The following is an 18,100-nucleotide window of genomic DNA, read 5'->3' as shown; positions in this document are numbered from 1 at the left end:
ACAGGGCCCTGTGTGTGAATATATGTAGCTTGTAGCATGTGTAAGTGAGCCACACTGCGACCCCAACTGGCAATCTTAGATTAGTTTTCAGTAACCTACTACCATGGCATTTCTTTTAACTCTCCCCGCTTGAATGACTTCCTGTACCATGGTGCCATGGTCTGTTTGCTCATCCACCCTACAGCCAACTGTTTTCATCCATACAGGTTGTAAGAACCTCAAACCTGTAGGACAATTGCAAAAGCTGAGGCTCTTCCTCTTCTATCTTCTGGGTCCCCATACCTGCCTCATTCACAGTCACACCCTTTCATCTCTGACCACTGACAAAATCATAAGGCTCTATCCTAAGGATTGTGACTGCTTCTTGGTACAAAGTGTCCAGGTAACTTTCCCCCTCCCTGATGCATCACAGTGTCTACAGCTCAGCCTCCAGCTCAATGACTTTGAGCTGAAGCTCCTCAATGGGATGTGTTTGCCCTGGGTCACACTGGTGTCTAGGAGCCCTCGCATTCTGCAATCGCAAGACATCACCTGTCATCTGTATTGTATTAATTCATTTATTTTTGTTAATTAATTTATAATAAACACTGCTGCTACCAATAACCTTTACTTATGCTAGAAATCCCTTACTACAATTAATAAAACCTTACAGTTACTAATAAATTACACAAATTTTGAAGTTAAACAAGGAAAATCTTCACCAATGAATTACTTGCACATTTTCCTGTGATGTCACACTTTGATTTCTCTCAGAATGCAGCAACTCTGCTCTGGAGCCACAGACTGGACTGGATTGGATAGCTCTTCTAGGTGCTGCTGACTGCCTTCTTTCGCCCGCCCTTCTAGGTGCTATTCTAGATGAGCTATGCTATAGACTTGTACAGAGATACACAAGTTATCCAATTTATACATGTAACTTAGTCATTTCTCCCTGTCCACAGTGTGTATACACTGTATAGCTGCTGTTGTAGATGTGAGACACTTGCTGCCCCCCTCCCTCCGCCCCACTTCCTCTTGAGAGCCAGTTTTTGGCTGAGCTCTGCTCTCCTTTATGTTCCCCTCTTCGTGGTTCATGCTATCAACCGCTATCATAACTTAATCTTACCACATGATGATCCAAACAACTTACTACTCGTCCTTCACTGACCCTTCTTCCTGTTAACTTAGGACTGAGTAGTTCTTCTACAGGCTCCTCTGCTCCACCCAGTGCATCTTCTGCCAAAACCACTGCAGTTCCTTTTTCAAGCTGCTCCAAAGCAGTAGCCATGCTGTTGTGTTCCCTTAACTTAGTGGAAATCGCCGTTTCTATGAGTTGATGTCTTCAGCTTCCATCTCTCTACTGACCCCAACCCCATCTACTCAACCCAACCAACTGGTTGGAGCTGGTAATACCTATCACACACTCATTCTGAATGAGTCAGTTCACATCTTGATTTGAAAACATTGACTCCTTCCCCTTCCCCACCTGGACATACTTTCCACAGTGATAGTAATGTGACTGTCTTTGCCAGGTCCCCATACTGTTTCCTTGCTTCTCTTGCCTTATCCTCCTTTTGAGCACCTGGCAGCCTCTTCCCATGTCTTCAAAGTTTTTATCCTCTATCACATTCCCAAGATCCCCAAATGAAATCTCCTCTCTGCTTAGGTGAAAACAGAAGGGAGATTTGGCAGTGCATACCATAACCCTTAGCCTCACTACAGAGTGACTTCTCTCCCTTCCTTTAATTTCCTGACCTTGGTGACCATGACCTTGCACATCATTTCACTCAGGATCTCCCTCTCAATTTTGTGTGGCAGTGACACCTCCCAAGTTTGCTATCACTTCCTAATCCCTCTCAACAGCCGCATCTCCCTGTTTATCTCCAACTTCTAAAGATTGCCCTATTCCCCTGGAAAAAAAACCCCACAGCTCCAACTGTAGCATCATCTCAAACATGCAACTTTGTTTCTCTTCACCTCCCAAACCTTCACCATCTAACAAGATATGACTACTACTCTTGTCTTGCTGAATAACATTTTTGCCTCTGCTTTCTGTGTCCTCATTCTCTCTATCCATTGTGACCTCCCCACCTGCACTTTTCCTCCTAATACACTTCCTACCTTTGCAGGAAATCTTATAGCTTGATGGCACTTGTCCCATGAGTGCTTTTATTATTCATAGCCAAATCTGGCTAGATCACTTTAAGAAAGGCATGCTTCCTTTTCCTTAGACAAACCCCCCTGCTCCCTAGGAATTAAGCTGGAGTTGAAGGACAAAACCAGACTCCTTTTCTCAGCAACAAAACACTTTCTCTGACCACCACCACTCCCCCCCACCCCACAACACTTCCTTTGCCCCCGTGACTTCTCCTCCAACTTTTATTGTCCATTCAATCTCCCTGAGGCAGCTTCTTGTCTCAGGGAGATTGCTGCGCTCTTTCGCCCGCATGTACCAACTCTTCCTCCTCCCCCCACCCACACAGGTAACGCTGAGCACTATGGAACACGCCTTTCGCTGAGTGGGCCTTAATCGGCCCGCCCACATAATTGGCGGTGCGCAGCCGATCACAGGTGGCGATTGTCTCCACGCCCTCTCCCGCCCCGCCCGCCCGACATAGATAAGATTCAGCCCATAGAAAGATAGAAGTAGGAGTAGGTCATTCGGCCCTTCGAGACTGCTCCACCATTCAATGTGATCATAGCTGATCCTCTATCTCAACGCCATACTTCCGCTCTCTCCCCATCCCCTTGACACCTTTATGGCCCAGAAATCTATCTGTTTCCTTTTTAAGTAGATATATTCAGTGGAACGAGTATTGAGTAGATGAGGGTGGTTTGACAAAGTGGTTGGAAGTGGGTAGAGATGCCACACAAGGTTCTGTCCTGGGACCTGTTTTGATTACTATGTAAGTCAATTATTTGAATATATGACGAGAAGGAGTGGTGTCCAAATTTGCTGATAATACTAAAACAGGAGGCTAAGAAAATATCCTGAGGCTCAAAAAAATTTGCAAGGAGATATTGACAACGTGGCGGAATGGGCAAAAAGTGGCAGGTAGAATTAAATCAGAAAATGTGAAATGTTACATTTTTGTTTTAAGAAAAACTTTGAATGGAGAAAGGGTAGGTTTTATGGAAAAGCAGAGGGGTTTTGGAGTTTGGGTTTGCAAGACATTAAAAGCAGTACCTCAAGTAGATAAGGCTATTTAGAAATAGCTAATGGAACAGTGGGGTTTTAATGCAAGAGGTATAGAATTGAATTATATTTACAAGATATAAAGGTAAATTTAAATACCTTGTTAAGACCACAGTCTACACTATGGAAAGGATCTTGAGGCATTCGAGAGGGTACAGCACAGAATTAATGCATGTTGCCTGGTATGATGAAATACAAAGGAAGACTTAATTGTGGTTTTTATTAGAAAAGAGAAGTTTGCAGAGTGATTTGATGAGTTGTTTCAAATTATAAAGTGCCATGTCCAAGCACAATAGAAACCAATAGTTTCCAGTGGTTGAGGTCTAGAATTGGGGGATATAGATAGAAGAAAAGGACTTGCATTTACATAGGGCTGTTTACAATCTCAAGACATCCCAGAGCACTTTTGCCTTCCCATACAGGAGAAACATAGCATTGACCCTGTTAAACCCCTAAGAATTTTTCAATGGGCTCACCGCTAATACTCCTAAATTCTGAGGGGATATTGGCTTAGTCTACTCAGTATCTCCTCATAGGACAATTCTCTTTTGAAGAACCAGTCTAGTGGACCTTAGTTTCCCTAGAAGGAGTGCGACAATATCCTTTCTTAGATATGAAAACCAAAACTGTACATACAACCTAGGTATAGTCTTATCAAGGCCCTATACAATTGTAGCAAGCCTTTTTTTATTCTTATACTAACATATCCTTTGCTTTCCTAATTGCTTGCTGTATCAATGCTTTAACTCTCCAAAACGTATATAAAAGGACACCAAATCCCTCTGAATCCCAACATTTTCTAATATCCCACCATTTAAAAATATTCTACTTTCCTATTCGATAAAAGGGACATTCTATCAAAAGCTTTTCATCTTGCACTGACCAGGACAGAATTGCAACAATGCCAAATCTCAAAGGGAACAATAATTTATACTGCAGGAAAAGAGGGTGCTGATTGGTTGACGCGTTGTCATGGAAAATGTACCAGCGAATAGCTAACTGCCGAGCTTTTGTTTAAATTTTGTCTATCGCACAAACTCATGAATGGATTTAAGGCCACCACTTTCAGCCCCAAAAAGTGCCTAGTCTACCTCTTGTAATCCTGGAAGGGTAAGGTGTGTCGAAAATTTGAGCAACAGGTGAAGCTAGCCATTTCATGCTGCTACTTTGCAGTAGAAACAAGTGTAGTATTTTCCACCAGCAAGATGCTACCGTCAAGCCAAGAAGAGGTTCTGCCTAGCACACAAATGTGGTAAATGAAAATCAGTGCCAGTGTGATGCCAGGCCTCAATGACTGACTGATCAAGCAACAGGTCCCAATAACTGTTTGCAACAGGCAAAGTACTGACTGTACTCAACAAGTCCATACAAAACTCAGAACATAATGTCTAAAATTAGATCTGATTCCACAATTGGATAACAATCCGAATTGTGCTAAGAATTACACTAAAAACCAAATTAAAATTATCAGCGTGGCTCACTTATGTGTGCTAGGAGCTGCATATATTCACACAAAGGGCCCTGCCCTTTGCAAACAGAGCATATTCACACATTGCGCCTATTTCAACTAAACAAAAGCTTGGGGGACAGCCATTCCCTGGTTATTCCCTTGACCAATCAGAGTTGACTTGCCTGGTTTGAAATTAAACAAAGGGCAGAAATTTCCATTCAGCGTGCAAGCGTGCACCGACATGCCGGAACGTTAAATGAAGCACGATGATGTCTGGAGTGCGTCCAATATTTTATTTAGCGGGCGTGCGCCAGAGTTGGCTTCACACCCGCCGATAATTGATAGGCCTATTAAGGCCATTAACCAGGTAATTAACCTAAGTTTTATGCTGCCCTTTCAACCTTATAGTTGGCAGGCAGGCGAAAAGGCCCGTTTCTTTTAGGAAACCTCATCCACAAGTGGGATGACGTTTCCTAAAGCTTTCACAAATTAAATAAAAACATTTTTTGAAAAATAAAAACATGTCCCATCTCATGTGGCACAGTCAAATGAGGGTACCTGTTTCATTAAATTTTTATTGCATTTATTTTTTTTTAAAAAGCGCTTCAATCTTCCTGAGGCAGCTCTGTGCCTCAGGGAGATTGAAGTGCTCAAATGCGCATGCGTGAAAGAGCGCTGGACCTGACTCTCTTTCCCCCCCCCCCCGCTCGCATAGGTAGCGCTCAGCACTACCGTTCGTGATCCACGCAGGGCGGACCTTAATTGGCCCACCCGCATGAAATCGCGGTGCGGAGTCAATCATGGGCGGCAGTTGACTCTGCTTCTGCTGAGCCTGCCCGATGAATGGAAAATCCTGGCCAATGCTTGGCTGTTAACTGTTCCCTGATGCACTTTCCATGGTAAAGCCTCTATCAATCAGAGTCCACTTGTGAAACATTCAGCACCCTCTTCCCATGCAGTATAAATTGTTATTCCCTTTGAGATATAGTATTGTTGAAACTCTGTCTTGATAAGTGCAAGATGAAAAGCTTGACCAAAATGTCTCTTTTTTTCAGCAATGCTCAAGGTTCTATACTACCAAGCGACAAGTTCTATTTTTCCTTCCAAAGTAGTTAGTATCACACTTTCCCACATTATATCCCATCTGCCATGTTTTTCAACATTCACTTAACCTATCTGCATTTCTTTGCAGCTTCTTTGAGTCCTCATAGCTCACTATAGACCTAACTTTTCACCATCAACAACTTATATCCACCTAAGATACTGGTCAGGGCCTTGGTTTAACATTTCATCAAAAATGACAGCAGCTCTGACAATACAGCATTCCTTCAGTACTGCACTGGGGTGTCACCTTAAATTATTAAATTAAGTTTCTAACTCAGGCGAGACTGCTAGCACTGAGCCAAGGCTGACCCCTTGAAGCAGGTTTAAATGCAAGCAATTTAAGCACAGAATGAGATATACTTTACAAAGTGCATTGTAATTCTGTGGAATCCAGTGCTAGTTAGTGTTTGAAGCAGCAACCAAGGCCCGAATCTTCTGTTCGGCGTGTGTCGGCGTGAGCGGGCCCCACTCGCCGACGTGTAAAATGACGTGCGGTGACGTTGAGCGTGTGTCCCAACATCACCGCGCTTCATTCTGACCTTCAGTTCGGCGGGCGCACACCAGAGTTGGCAATGTGCCTGCTGCACGGTCAAAGGCCTATTAAGGCCATTTAACAATCAATTAAACTACTGGCCTGGTCTGCCCGTCCAACCTTAAGGTTGGCAGGCAGGCAAAGAGCCCAGGCGGCCTTCGCATTTTTCATGAAACCTCATCCATGGGCGGGATGAGGTTTCATGAAGGGTATATAAATCAAATAAAATTTTTTTATTAAAATTGATTTACATGCCCCAGCTTATGTGACACTGTCACATGAGGGGGCATGTCTGAATAATTTTTTCTACTTTTTTTCGAGTTTTCATAATGAGATTTCTGCGCTTTTTTGCACACGTGCGAAAGAGCACAGGCCCCGACTCTCCCTCCTCCCTCTGCCTGCACAAGGAGCACTGAGCGCTTCCGGGTGTGTGTCACGCTGGGCAGGCCTTAATTGGCCCGCCCACGTAAAATGGCAGTGCACAGACGATCACAGGTGATTGGCTGCGCGCCCACCCAGCCCGCACGACGGGGAGAAAATTCTCCCTCATGTCAACAATTAAAAAACGTTAGATAGCTGGTTAAGTGAGGGGATATGGCAACAGAGCAAGCATATGTAATTAGCACAATTAATCCTGTGAAGGATAATCGCCAACATAAACTGGGCTAAATGGCCTCTTTTCCTTCTGTTATTTCTATGTAACTTAATGTATTTTGTGTAATATCACAGTGTGAATTGAAAACAAAACTGATTTAACCTTGCAGAGACTGAGATGTCCCTGCTCCTTCTAGCAGGCTAAAGGCTAATGCTTGATCTAACACTTGACATTGCTTCCTTTCTCTCACCCACAGTCTTCTGAGCCAAGAATTAATACTTGACACGTAATTGCATCAAATGTGTTATTGAAGTATTGTTTTTAAATGGCATGCCTGATTGGTCAAGTACCATCAATTACTGCTACTGAAATCCCATTGGTCAAATACGAACAATTAATGCTACTGAAATCCCATAAATTATGAATTAATGCAATTGTGCTTCCTTAATTAGGTCTTTTTATCCTCGGTAAAAGTGGTGCCCTCTATAATGTGCCACCTTAGAAGTAGAAAAACAATAAATACTTTGTTATTTGTTAATCATTGGGCTGGAGGTTTGGTCACCAGTTAGCGTTTTTTGCAAAGTGATTTCATTGACCTGCATTACAATGTGAAAGAGAATGAGGAATTATCCATCCACTAAGCTGTTGATTTTTTTAAACTCTAGTTAATATCATAATCATTATATTTGACATTTCACTGAAAAGAATAAGTTTTGTGTATGGAAGCATTTCAATCTTCTTAGAACTAACAAGGCTCCAGTCTAGAGTATTTTCTTTTTGGAAATGACTCGCCTCTTGTGAGAGGTGCTATTTACTGGTAATTTTGTTCCTGATGTTTTGATTTTATGTATCCATTTACATTAGACCAATTTTAACTATTAAAGCAAAAAGATAACCATTATACTTTTAGTATAACAAACTTATTTATTAGCTTGATTATTTTAGGATTGTTTAACAACCATGACAAACTTGAACTGATAATTTGTGTGCACCTATATTAATTATTCTTTTGCAACTTCTGTTCATAGTCCATAGGGCATGTAGATACATAATTTTGTAATCGTGGCAGTAAAGTGTGATCTGAAAAGAAGGAAATCAGCGTATACTTATAGAATTCAGTCTAGGAGCTCCATGAAGGTTGAATGTTATAATTTCTGTCAATCAGCATGGCTTGTAGCCTATGGATTCAGTTTTTGAAACTCAGTAAATCTGGTGCAGAAGGAAGGGCAACAATTACCTCTACCAGAACAGGAGAAATTTCTTGAATATGGCCAGACTAGATTTACAACACTAGTGAAAGTGCCCGCACATGCCAATTGTGGTGCTTTTATCATACTCTCTACTAGTTACTTCAGAGAATTTTAGGAATTCCCATTATACTCAGTGGTAATAACAAACTTATTTATTAGCTTGATTATTTTAAGATTGTTTAACAACCATGACAAACTTGAACTGATAATTTATACTGGCTTGTGTGCACCTATATTATTTATTCTTTTGCAACTTCTGTTCATAGTCCATAGGGCATGTAGATACATAATTTTGTAATCGTGGCAGTAAAGTGTGATCTGAAAAGAAGGAAATCAGCGTATACTTATAGAATTCAGTCTAGGAGCTCCATGAAGGTTGAATGTTATAATTTCTGTCAATCAGCATGGTTTGTAGCCTATGGATTCAGTTTTTGAAACTCAGTAAATCTGGTGCAGAAGGAAGGGCAACAATTACCTCTACCAGAACAGGAGAAATTTCTTGAATATGGCCAGACTAGATTTACAACACTAGTGAAAGTGCCCGCACATGCCAATTGTGGTGCTTTTATCATGCTCTCTACTAGTTACGTAATTTTGCTGCTTGGTTGTGGCATGATTTTATAGGGCAAAGGTCAGTAAATTTCACTTCAGTGCATTGTATTTTCAACAGACGATGATTAAATGTAGCTTTATTGCATGTGGAAAGAAGACTTTGCATATTATATTCTGTAAATGTCCTGAAAATAATACATTTATGCAGGTACTTACTTTAAAAGCATGACTTTGAGTTGTACTAATGCACAGTATTTATAAACTAAGAACAGCACACAATTTGTTTCAGCATCCAGGCAAATGAAGGAATATGATGGGCAACGTTTTCACCTATTGTCAACCTAACATTTACATGATGGTTTATTTATCAAAATTGTTTCCCCCCCATCTAGCTGTGCTTAATTTTTTGACTGAAATTTTAAAAAGATTTACATCTTTTGTATGCTGTATCAGGGTTCAAATTTATAATTCAATAAGACAATCCCACTGACCTCGGAAAACTTTCGTGCCAGACCAAACAAACATGCAGACACAAGGAGATCCAAATCTTTCAAACATAAAAATCAGCAAGTATACATATTTCTGCTGCAATGTAATGAATTTGTTGATAATTTGGCCATCAATGCCAACTTGATGTAGTGGGCAATGTCATTGTAATAAATTCCACCTGTGTGAATATTATATTTATAGTGCCACCAATTTATATTTATAAATGAGTTATATTGCAAGGGTACCACTGTACAGTAATACACTGTTACCTTGCTTCTAGAATCCCAGCTGATGTGTCTCACAAAACAGACTGCTGGGGTAAGCAGTTCATTTTGCTGTTATAAATACTTTAGCTAGAATCTATAGCTACAAATCAATGCATAGCTTAGCTTAGGCTTATTTGTGTACCATTACTTTTCTTATACCATCCCTTTCTCTCATAACCCATAGCTGTACAATGAGAAGCACACATACCCATTTCAGATATCTCTAACTACATAGTTGTTTCCTGAAAAATGTTAAAACACTTGTTACATGCAGCACTTTCATATACGCAATCATCTGAAAATAAAATATGACTTGACATCTCTTAACTAATTTAGGTCAGGTTTATTGACTCAACCTCCTTTTAAATAAAGTTTTGTCCATTGCATCCTTTGTTCCTGCTTCTCTTTAGTAGCATGCAGATATGCAGGTAGAAGTTGCTATAGTTCTTAGTGACTGCTGTGCATCATGGGGGTATGGGGTATTCAACAGAAGTGTCTGCAATATATATTCTGGATTCCCAGGGAATACCATGCAATATGCTATAATATAAATTTTATACATTATTAACAAACATCCAAAAAAGGTCGTGAAATAGTGCTCCATCTAGCCTGTCTCATCCCACAATGATGTGGTTTACTTGCATCATCAATCCATCTCAAAGTAAAAATCCCTAATTCTCAAAGGCTACTCTGATAACTAAGAGGCCTTAAACTAGGTATCAATTGTGAGGTCCTCCTCTGAACCTTTTCTAGAACTTTGACAATCCCCACCAACTGTGCACTGTATTCTGGACTCAGCTGACCTAAAGCCTTCAGTAAAGGAAAGGATAATGCTTCTAGTTATATATTGAATTGTGTCTTTCTATACATCCTAAACTGTATTCACTTTTGCAACAGTAATGACACCGGTCATGGACTTACTGATGACCAATATTTCGCCAGTTATTGTGATGAGTTTCATCTTTTGTAAACAAAAAAGCACTTTGTTTTCATAGGGAGGGTGGCAAAGCAAATGAAAGGGAACAAACTGTATAAGATGATGCTGCATTGAGTCAATCTGTGTGTTTCCTTTATGAGGAGGGTGGTGGACTGACTGAAATGCAGAGAACTGGGTGATCTAGCGCCATGGTTCTCGAACTCTGGTTCATGGAGACTTTCCAGGAGGTCCACAAAATAATTGAGTGGCGGTCAGAGGCAGGTTTTGACATGAGTCGGGAGCAGGAGCAGAGTGCAGACACCACTTTTGTAGCACAGAGTGGGCAGCTGTGTCACTGAGGAGGAGAGCGCGCAAGGCGGAGTGAAGATTGCCAGGTAGACCCACAGTTACTGAGGCTGGCAGTGGGTCCCAGGTGAGTTTAATCTTGTTCAAGAAAGGGGAGTTTTTTTTTTAAACATTACGTACAACATACTGTACAATGAGAAGCAGGCATACCCATTGCACTAATATTTCTAACTAATATCTCTAATATAGCATAGTTGTTTCCTGAAAAATGTTAAAACATTTGTCACATGCAGCACTTTCATATTATATGTATTATATTGTATTATAATTTGAATTACTAATACATTCAAAAAGGAAGAATAAGAAAGCAGAATATTACTTGAATGAAGAGCGGTTGCGTATTCTGAGGTGCAGAGGGATTTAGATGTTCTAGCACATGAATCACTGAAAGTTAGTTTGCAGGTACAGCAAGTAATTTAAGAAGGCTAATGGTATGCTATCCTTTATTACAAGAGGAATTGAATATAAAAATAAGGATGTTATGCTTCAGTTTTACAGGACATTGGTGAGACTGCACCTCGAATATTATGTGCAGTTTTGGTCTCCCTATTTAAGGAAGGATGTAAAAGTGTTGGAGGCGGTTCATAGGAGGTTTACTAGATTGATACCTGGAATGAGCAAGTTGCCTTGTGAGGAAAGGTTGGAAAGACTAGCCTTGTTTCAACTGGAGTTTAGGAGAGTGAGGGGTGATTTGATTGAAGTATACAAGATCCTGAACGGCCTCGACAAGTTGGATGTAGAAAGGATGTTTCCTCTTGTGGGAAAGTCTAGAACTATGGGGCACTGTTTTAAAATTAGGGCCCGCCCTTTTAGGAAAGAGATGAGAATTTTTTTCTCTAAGGGTTGCGTGACTTTGGAGCGCTCTGCTTCAGACAGCTGTGGAGACGGGCTCATTGAATGTTTTTAAGGCAGAGGCAGTTAGATCCTTGTTAGGTAAGGGAATCAAAGGTTACCGGGGGTAGAAGGGTATGTGGAGTTTGAAACACAAGCAGATCAGCCATGACCTTATTGAATGGCAGAGCAGGCTCGAGGGGTAGATGGTCTGCTCCTGTTCCTATTTCTTATGTTTCTTATGAATAAATAACAATAAGTTTGAGAACCACTGACCAATGGTTGGCAGCTGTCTGTTTCCTTACTTAAAATTTATTTAAAATTTCAGCTTGTGTAATTTTTCCCATGCAGCTGCACTCCAGATAAAAGCCAGGATGCTGAAAACTTGTATCTTATGACTGTCCAACAGTAGGACAAGTTAGGCAGTGTAGGAATTGTGGGGCTGCCAAACCATTGTGTTGAGTTGTTGGGCAAGGTGCATCAAACACCAAAATACTCTTCAACAACAAAAACAGAATTACCTGGAAAAACTCAGCAGGTCTGGCAGCATCGGTGGAGAAGAAAAGAGTTGACGTTTCGAGTCCACATGACCCTTCAACAGAACTGAAGTATAGTTAGGAGAGGGGTGAAATATAAGCTGGAGAAAATACTGTTTCCTTCTCTCACAAAAAATGGTGTTCAAGTGTTGGTGTTGGACTTGCTGATTACATGTTTTATTGGGTAACGTTCATAATGAAGTGGGTGAACTTTAAGCATTTTTAAACTAAAAAGCACAATACTGCACATTTAACAGCGGACTGACACATGGTTTAGGATTGCAAGATTCAGTGAGGTTTGGCATGTTTTTAGTGAGCATGTAAGGTCAAGACACTGCAAGACTTGACACTGCTTATATTTTGGGACTAAAGATGTTTTCAAATGTCTAAGAAAACATGTGAAGTTTTTCTATCAGTATCTGTAAGAATAGAAAAGTCAAATCGATGAATTGACTTGTGAGCAATCCAAATAGGTCTTGATTCTGTGGCCTTTGAAATGTGACTACAAAATTTGTTTAGTCTCTTTGTCCAAGGCAGCTAACTGGTGCGCATTTGTGCCTTTTGCTTAATTTCACATGTTATGGAAATCGTCTTGCACAAGACCCACAAAAGTAAAAGAAATTGTGCTTTTATTACACAAAACAGTGTAAAATATGATTACTTTAAAATTTTTTCTGCTGCAGAGTTCATGTTCGATAAGGGTTCTTTTGCATAGTTTGAAGAGAAATATGGTTGCTATAGCTAAATATCTTCATTATTATAGTAATACTGTGCCACATCATTTTGTTGTCCATTCTTTCCTCAAAGTATTATTGGTGCTGTCCGTACTGGAGCATACATGGTATACATCCTGACAACCAGTGGCTTGAAGCAATCGGTATGTGACCAAGGCTTCTACAATGGACCGATCAGCAAATTCTGGGCGTACGCATTTGTGTTGAGCAAGGCACCTGAGCTAGGTGAGTATGGAAGCCGGTTTATGTTTTTTCTGCACGTTCCAGACAAATTGTGTGGAATGAGTCATATCTTATGAAAATAATGTCACTGGAACTATGCCACTGAACCAATTTAAAATTATTCAAACATTTTTCATCCTTGCTCTGTTGAAGGCATTCCAGTGGTCGTCATAGAACAGTGAAAACAAAAAAGGAAAAGACTTATTGTGGACCAGCCAAAATTGATATAACAACTTTATTCCAGATTTTGGGTGAAAGCTATTACATACCACATCATGATTGCAACACCATCATTCATTGGGTTAGCACAACTGCCCAACCACCTGGAGCTTCTGCTGTATCCGTTCAGTTGCAGTGCTGTTAGCAGTTTCTGTCAAAACTTTGAAACACCCAACTGCCTTGCCCTACTTCAATCCCCAGGTTGTTACTTAAAAATGTGAGCATTTTGTTCCAACAAATTAAAGCTGCATGAAAAAATTTACATTTTATTTTCTGAAACAATTTTTTCTGCTTTAATATTCTTGATGCACTGTATAGGGATACAGGGAATGGAAGCGCATCAGGAAGTCAACTCCAGCTCACTGACTTTGGATTTTTATGCAGGTGGGACAATGGGCGGGCAGTCAACCCCAGGAATTAATGAATTACTCCAAAGTATTAAGAGAAATAGATAGGGTAGATTGGGAGAAGCTATTTCTGCTGTTTGGGGAGTCTAGCAGTCAGAGACATTGTCAAGAAATTAGAGCTACATCTTTCAAGAGTAAAATTAGGAAACACTACACCAAGGGTGGTAGAAGTTTGGAACACTTCTTTAAATGGCATTTGATGCTGGATCATTTGGTAATTTTAAAAATTAGATTAATAGATTTTTTTGTTAACCAAAGGTATTGAAGGATATGCGACAAAGGCCCGTGGAGTTGGTTTGTAGATCAACAATGGTCATATTGAATGGCAGAACAAGCTCAAGGGGCAAAATGACCTACTCCTGTTCCTATGAATGTTAGAAATCACTCCACAGCATTTTTGCTTCCATCGCTGGTCTGTGTCCAACACATGTCCAAATCCTCTCAAATTTCATTGGTGAGATGACATTAGAAAATTTTAAACAAGTAGCACACTTCCAATTTTGTGCCTGTTTACATCCATTCAGATCCAAATTATGGGGAAGGAAGGAAAGTTTAGGCTTCCGACTCAAGTTGGCTTAGCAGAGATTCATTCGGACAAGCAATGAGGACACTAGTATCACCCTTCCAAATTCTGTTCAAATTTACTATCTTTTACAGAGGCTTGCAGCGCTAATTTTATTGGAAAACATTTTTTTATTCTTTCACAGGATATGGGTGTCGCTGGCTAGACCAGCATTTATTGCCCATCCCTAATTGCCCTTGAGAAGATGGTGGTGAGCCACCTTCTTGAACTGTTCCGGTCCATGTGGTGTAGTTATACCCACAGTGCTGTTAGGAAGGGAGTTGCAGGATTTTGACCCAGCGACAGTGAAGGGATGACGACATAGTTCCAAGTCAGAATAGTGTGTGGCTTGGAAAGGAACCTGTAGGTAGTGGTGTTCTGATGCATCTGTTGCCCTCATCCTTCTTGGTGGTAGAGGTCGAGGGTTTAGAAGTTGCTGTCGAAGGAGCCTTGGTGAATTCCTGCAGTGCCTCTTGTAGATGGTACACACTGCTGCCACTATGCTTCGGCGATGGAAGGAGTGAATGTTGAAGCTGGTGGATGGGATGCCAGTTAAATGGACTGCTTTGTCCTGCATGGTGTCGAGCTTCTTGAGTGTTGTTGCAGCTGCACTCATCCAGGCAAATGGGGAGTATTCCATCATACTCCTGACTTGAGCCTTGTAGCTGGTGGGCGGGCTTTGGGGAGACAGAAGGTGAGTTACTTGTGGCAGAATTCCCAGTCTCTGACCTGCTCTTACAAGCACAGTATATGGCTGGTCTAGTTCAGTTTCTGATAAGTGGTAACCCCCAGGATATTGATGGGGGGTGGATTCAGCGATGGTAATGCCATTGAATGTTAAGGGGAGATGGTTGGATTCTCTCCTGTTGGAGATGGTCATTGCCTGGCACTTGTGTGGCACAAATGTAACTTGCTACTTACCAGCCCAAGCCTGAATGCTGCCCAGGTCTTGCTACATACAGACACAGACTGCTTCAGTATCTGAGGAGTCGCAAATGGTGCTGAACGTTGTGCAATCATCAGCGAACATCCCCACTACTGACCTTATGATGGAAGGAAGGTCATTGATGATGCAGCTGAAGATGGTTGGGCCGAGGACACTACCCTGAGGAACTCCTCACCGATGTCCTGGGACTGAGATGATTGACCTCCAACAGCCACAACCATCTTCCTTTGTGCTAGGTATGACTCCAGGCAGCGGAGAGTTGATCCCCCGATTCCCATTGACTCCAGTTTTGCTAAGGCTCCTGGGTGCCCTATATTACAAATTACAAAAGCTCTGGAATATTTTTGTAAATCCACTCTTTTCTTTCTGCATGTTCATGCACAGATTTACCCTTTGCAGCAAATAATGAAGCTGTCCTTTTTTTGTCTTCTCTGTCTTTGTCTACCTGTGGTTGTGTGTGTGCAAGCCACTCTCTTTCTCTTCTCCTGCCGCACCACCGTCCCTCCCCAACCTAACCCCACCCACTGACTTGTAAAAGGAAAATGAGCTTTAAAACTGTTATTTTGCCCCCTGAAGCTTTTCAATTACTACCAAAATCAAACTTCCAAAACTTCGGGAATGTGAATTGTTCTTTATAATGGCATTTAAAGTGTTATTGTACCATTATATCCTTAATGCGTTATCGATATCACAATTTCACTGTTCTGAATTACGTACATTTATCCCTGGAATATTTTCTTGTTGTAATTCCAGCTAGCACCTGATTTATATGATCTCGGTGAATTCAAGTAAATTATTCTCACCTTTTTCTCTGAGTGCACCCAAGAAGGAAATATAAGCTCTTTGTGTCGATAATGCAGATTAAAAGAACCTGTAGTCCAGCAAAGGGTAGAAAATGGCCATTAAGTAGTTAGCACTAGGTAAACAGATTTTGTTTAAATTTTCTAATTGTCAAAACAGATATTAAGAAAATTAAATACAGCTGGGGCAATATTTTTTGCAATGACCAGTGCTCCAATATCCCAGCAACTCCTGCCTCTCTGTAATGTTTCTTGTTAGCCATTAAGCCCTCCCCTCCATATTCTGCTTTTCTGGTTGCTACACTTCACTCTCCACTCACATGTAATGTTCAGGGTCCTGCTTTATAAAAATCTGTTCCAATTGGTCAACTCAGATTTTTATCCATCAATGGCAGGACAGTGGAGAGAACAGCTCTTTCTAAATCTCCCGGCTAGCAAATATTTATGCCGCACAATTCATTCAAATAGATGTAGCCAACCATTCATAAGAGGAAAGCAAGTTAGAAGTGTCATAAAAAGAAACTCCCTGTTTGGGAATTTTTGTTCAAGTATGCAGAAGAGGCACATTGCCCATTAATCTTCTGCCAGCTGTGCGTTAATCACACGCATGGTTGAATACAACATTTATCCATGGATAAATATGTTTTTTTCTACGTATCTGAGAGGCAAACCATATTGTGAAAAAGAAAAATGAATTCTAGCACAAACACTGCTCTCTTCTGATGTAATCCTGTTTCCGATTTTGGAAGCTTTGATTGATAACATTCACAGGGCCCATTTGTCAAAGTAATTGTCAACTGCATTGAACAAAACACCCATTATGGAAATTCACAGTTTTGCTTCTGTTTCTGCAGCTGTGGACATGGTGTTGAATGTTCGATCAACCACTCATCATACAATAGCTTTTCATTCAGGGCCAAAAGAAAGTCTAAACACTGTTATATATTTTCATAGCAATGAAGGCTGGAGTGCTGTGAAATTTTTCTCTTTTTTTTAAAAGAAGTAGTATCTGCAGGACTCTCTTCCATTTTAATTGTTTCATTTAAATTGCCATGGAAAAGAACAATGAAATAGCTAAAAACAAATGCTTTGATCATTATCGTCCTTCTCTGGAGAGAAGGGATTCAAAAAAATGAAGAGGAGGGTTTTGGGAAAATGGTGTGAAGTTAGATAGGTCTGTGAGAAACAGACAGATCCTGGTGACCTTCCCCCGTGCTTAAAATTTGTTGCGCTTTTAAAACATTTTCATGGGCCTTATTTTTAATTATTGAGGAGAGCGGTAAGGAACATGCAATTTTAGATGTCCTTTGTTCTGCTCTGGTACACATTGTCAGACAATGGTAATCTCAGTTTGCCTTGATTGTTAATTGGAGCAAAATAAATGGCACAGTCACTACATTTGTGTCATGTGAAAATGTTGAAATTTTTTGCCATATTTGCTTATGTCGATCATTGGGTTAAAAATGATCCACTTGCAATTAGAAATGCAAAAACGAAAATATCTGCTTAATTTGTGAGCCTTGCTTTGTGGAATGTTTGTGTTCGGTGAGATTGTTAATCCAGTGAAATATTGCACCTGTGGGCTAACGGTTGGATAATTAGTTATTGTAACATCGTATTGTAATATTAAGGTAATTAATATAGTGAGTTTTTCAGCCACCTGATAACACCTGATGTAAGGTGGGTAGCCCTCTGTTTATGACGAGGCCATGTCTCTCAATCTCAGCTGTGCCGACACAATCTGAATTCTTTCTGTCCGTTCGTACATACATTGTAGTGGCTGCATTGAATGCAAGTCCACTTCTTCTATATCCCTTTACTCCTCTCTTGTCCCCTCATGGGCTTTCTATGTGTCTCCTCTCTTACCTGTTGTTGAGCCGCACCAATTTTCATTTTCCTTAGTACCTAGCATAACACACCATTGCTTCTCTGCCTTCACACTTCCCTACTGCCATTTCAGGTTTGAATCCCTCTGGAATATCTTACAATGATATTCTGTGCACCTCTCTCTCTCCCCCTCGCGCCCCGCTCTCTCCCTCGTGCTGCCGCCACCCCCCCCCCCGCCCCCCCCCCACAACCAACTTTCTCTACTGATTTCTGTTCTCTGCTTCCCTCACTGCCTGTCCCATAGGGAGGCCGCCTCACCTC

General features: G+C 40.9%; 1 protein-coding gene across 1 annotated transcript in view; it reads left to right on the top strand.

Moving 5' to 3' along the window:
* LOC144681043 (very long chain fatty acid elongase 6) overlaps positions 1-18,100 on the top strand; it is a 121,170-nt gene that overhangs the window by 86,731 nt on the left and 16,339 nt on the right. The window contains exon 3 of the mRNA XM_078542730.1: positions 12,870-13,021. Coding sequence (XP_078398856.1) covers positions 12,870-13,021 — 152 coding nt within the window. The remainder of the gene's footprint in view (positions 1-12,869; positions 13,022-18,100) is intronic.

This window comes from Cetorhinus maximus, chromosome 1 (assembly GCF_964194155.1).
Source record: "Cetorhinus maximus chromosome 1, sCetMax3.hap1.1, whole genome shotgun sequence".
NCBI classification, from domain to species: domain Eukaryota; kingdom Metazoa; phylum Chordata; class Chondrichthyes; order Lamniformes; family Cetorhinidae; genus Cetorhinus; species Cetorhinus maximus.
This window is presented reverse-complemented; position numbering and strand designations above follow the sequence as displayed.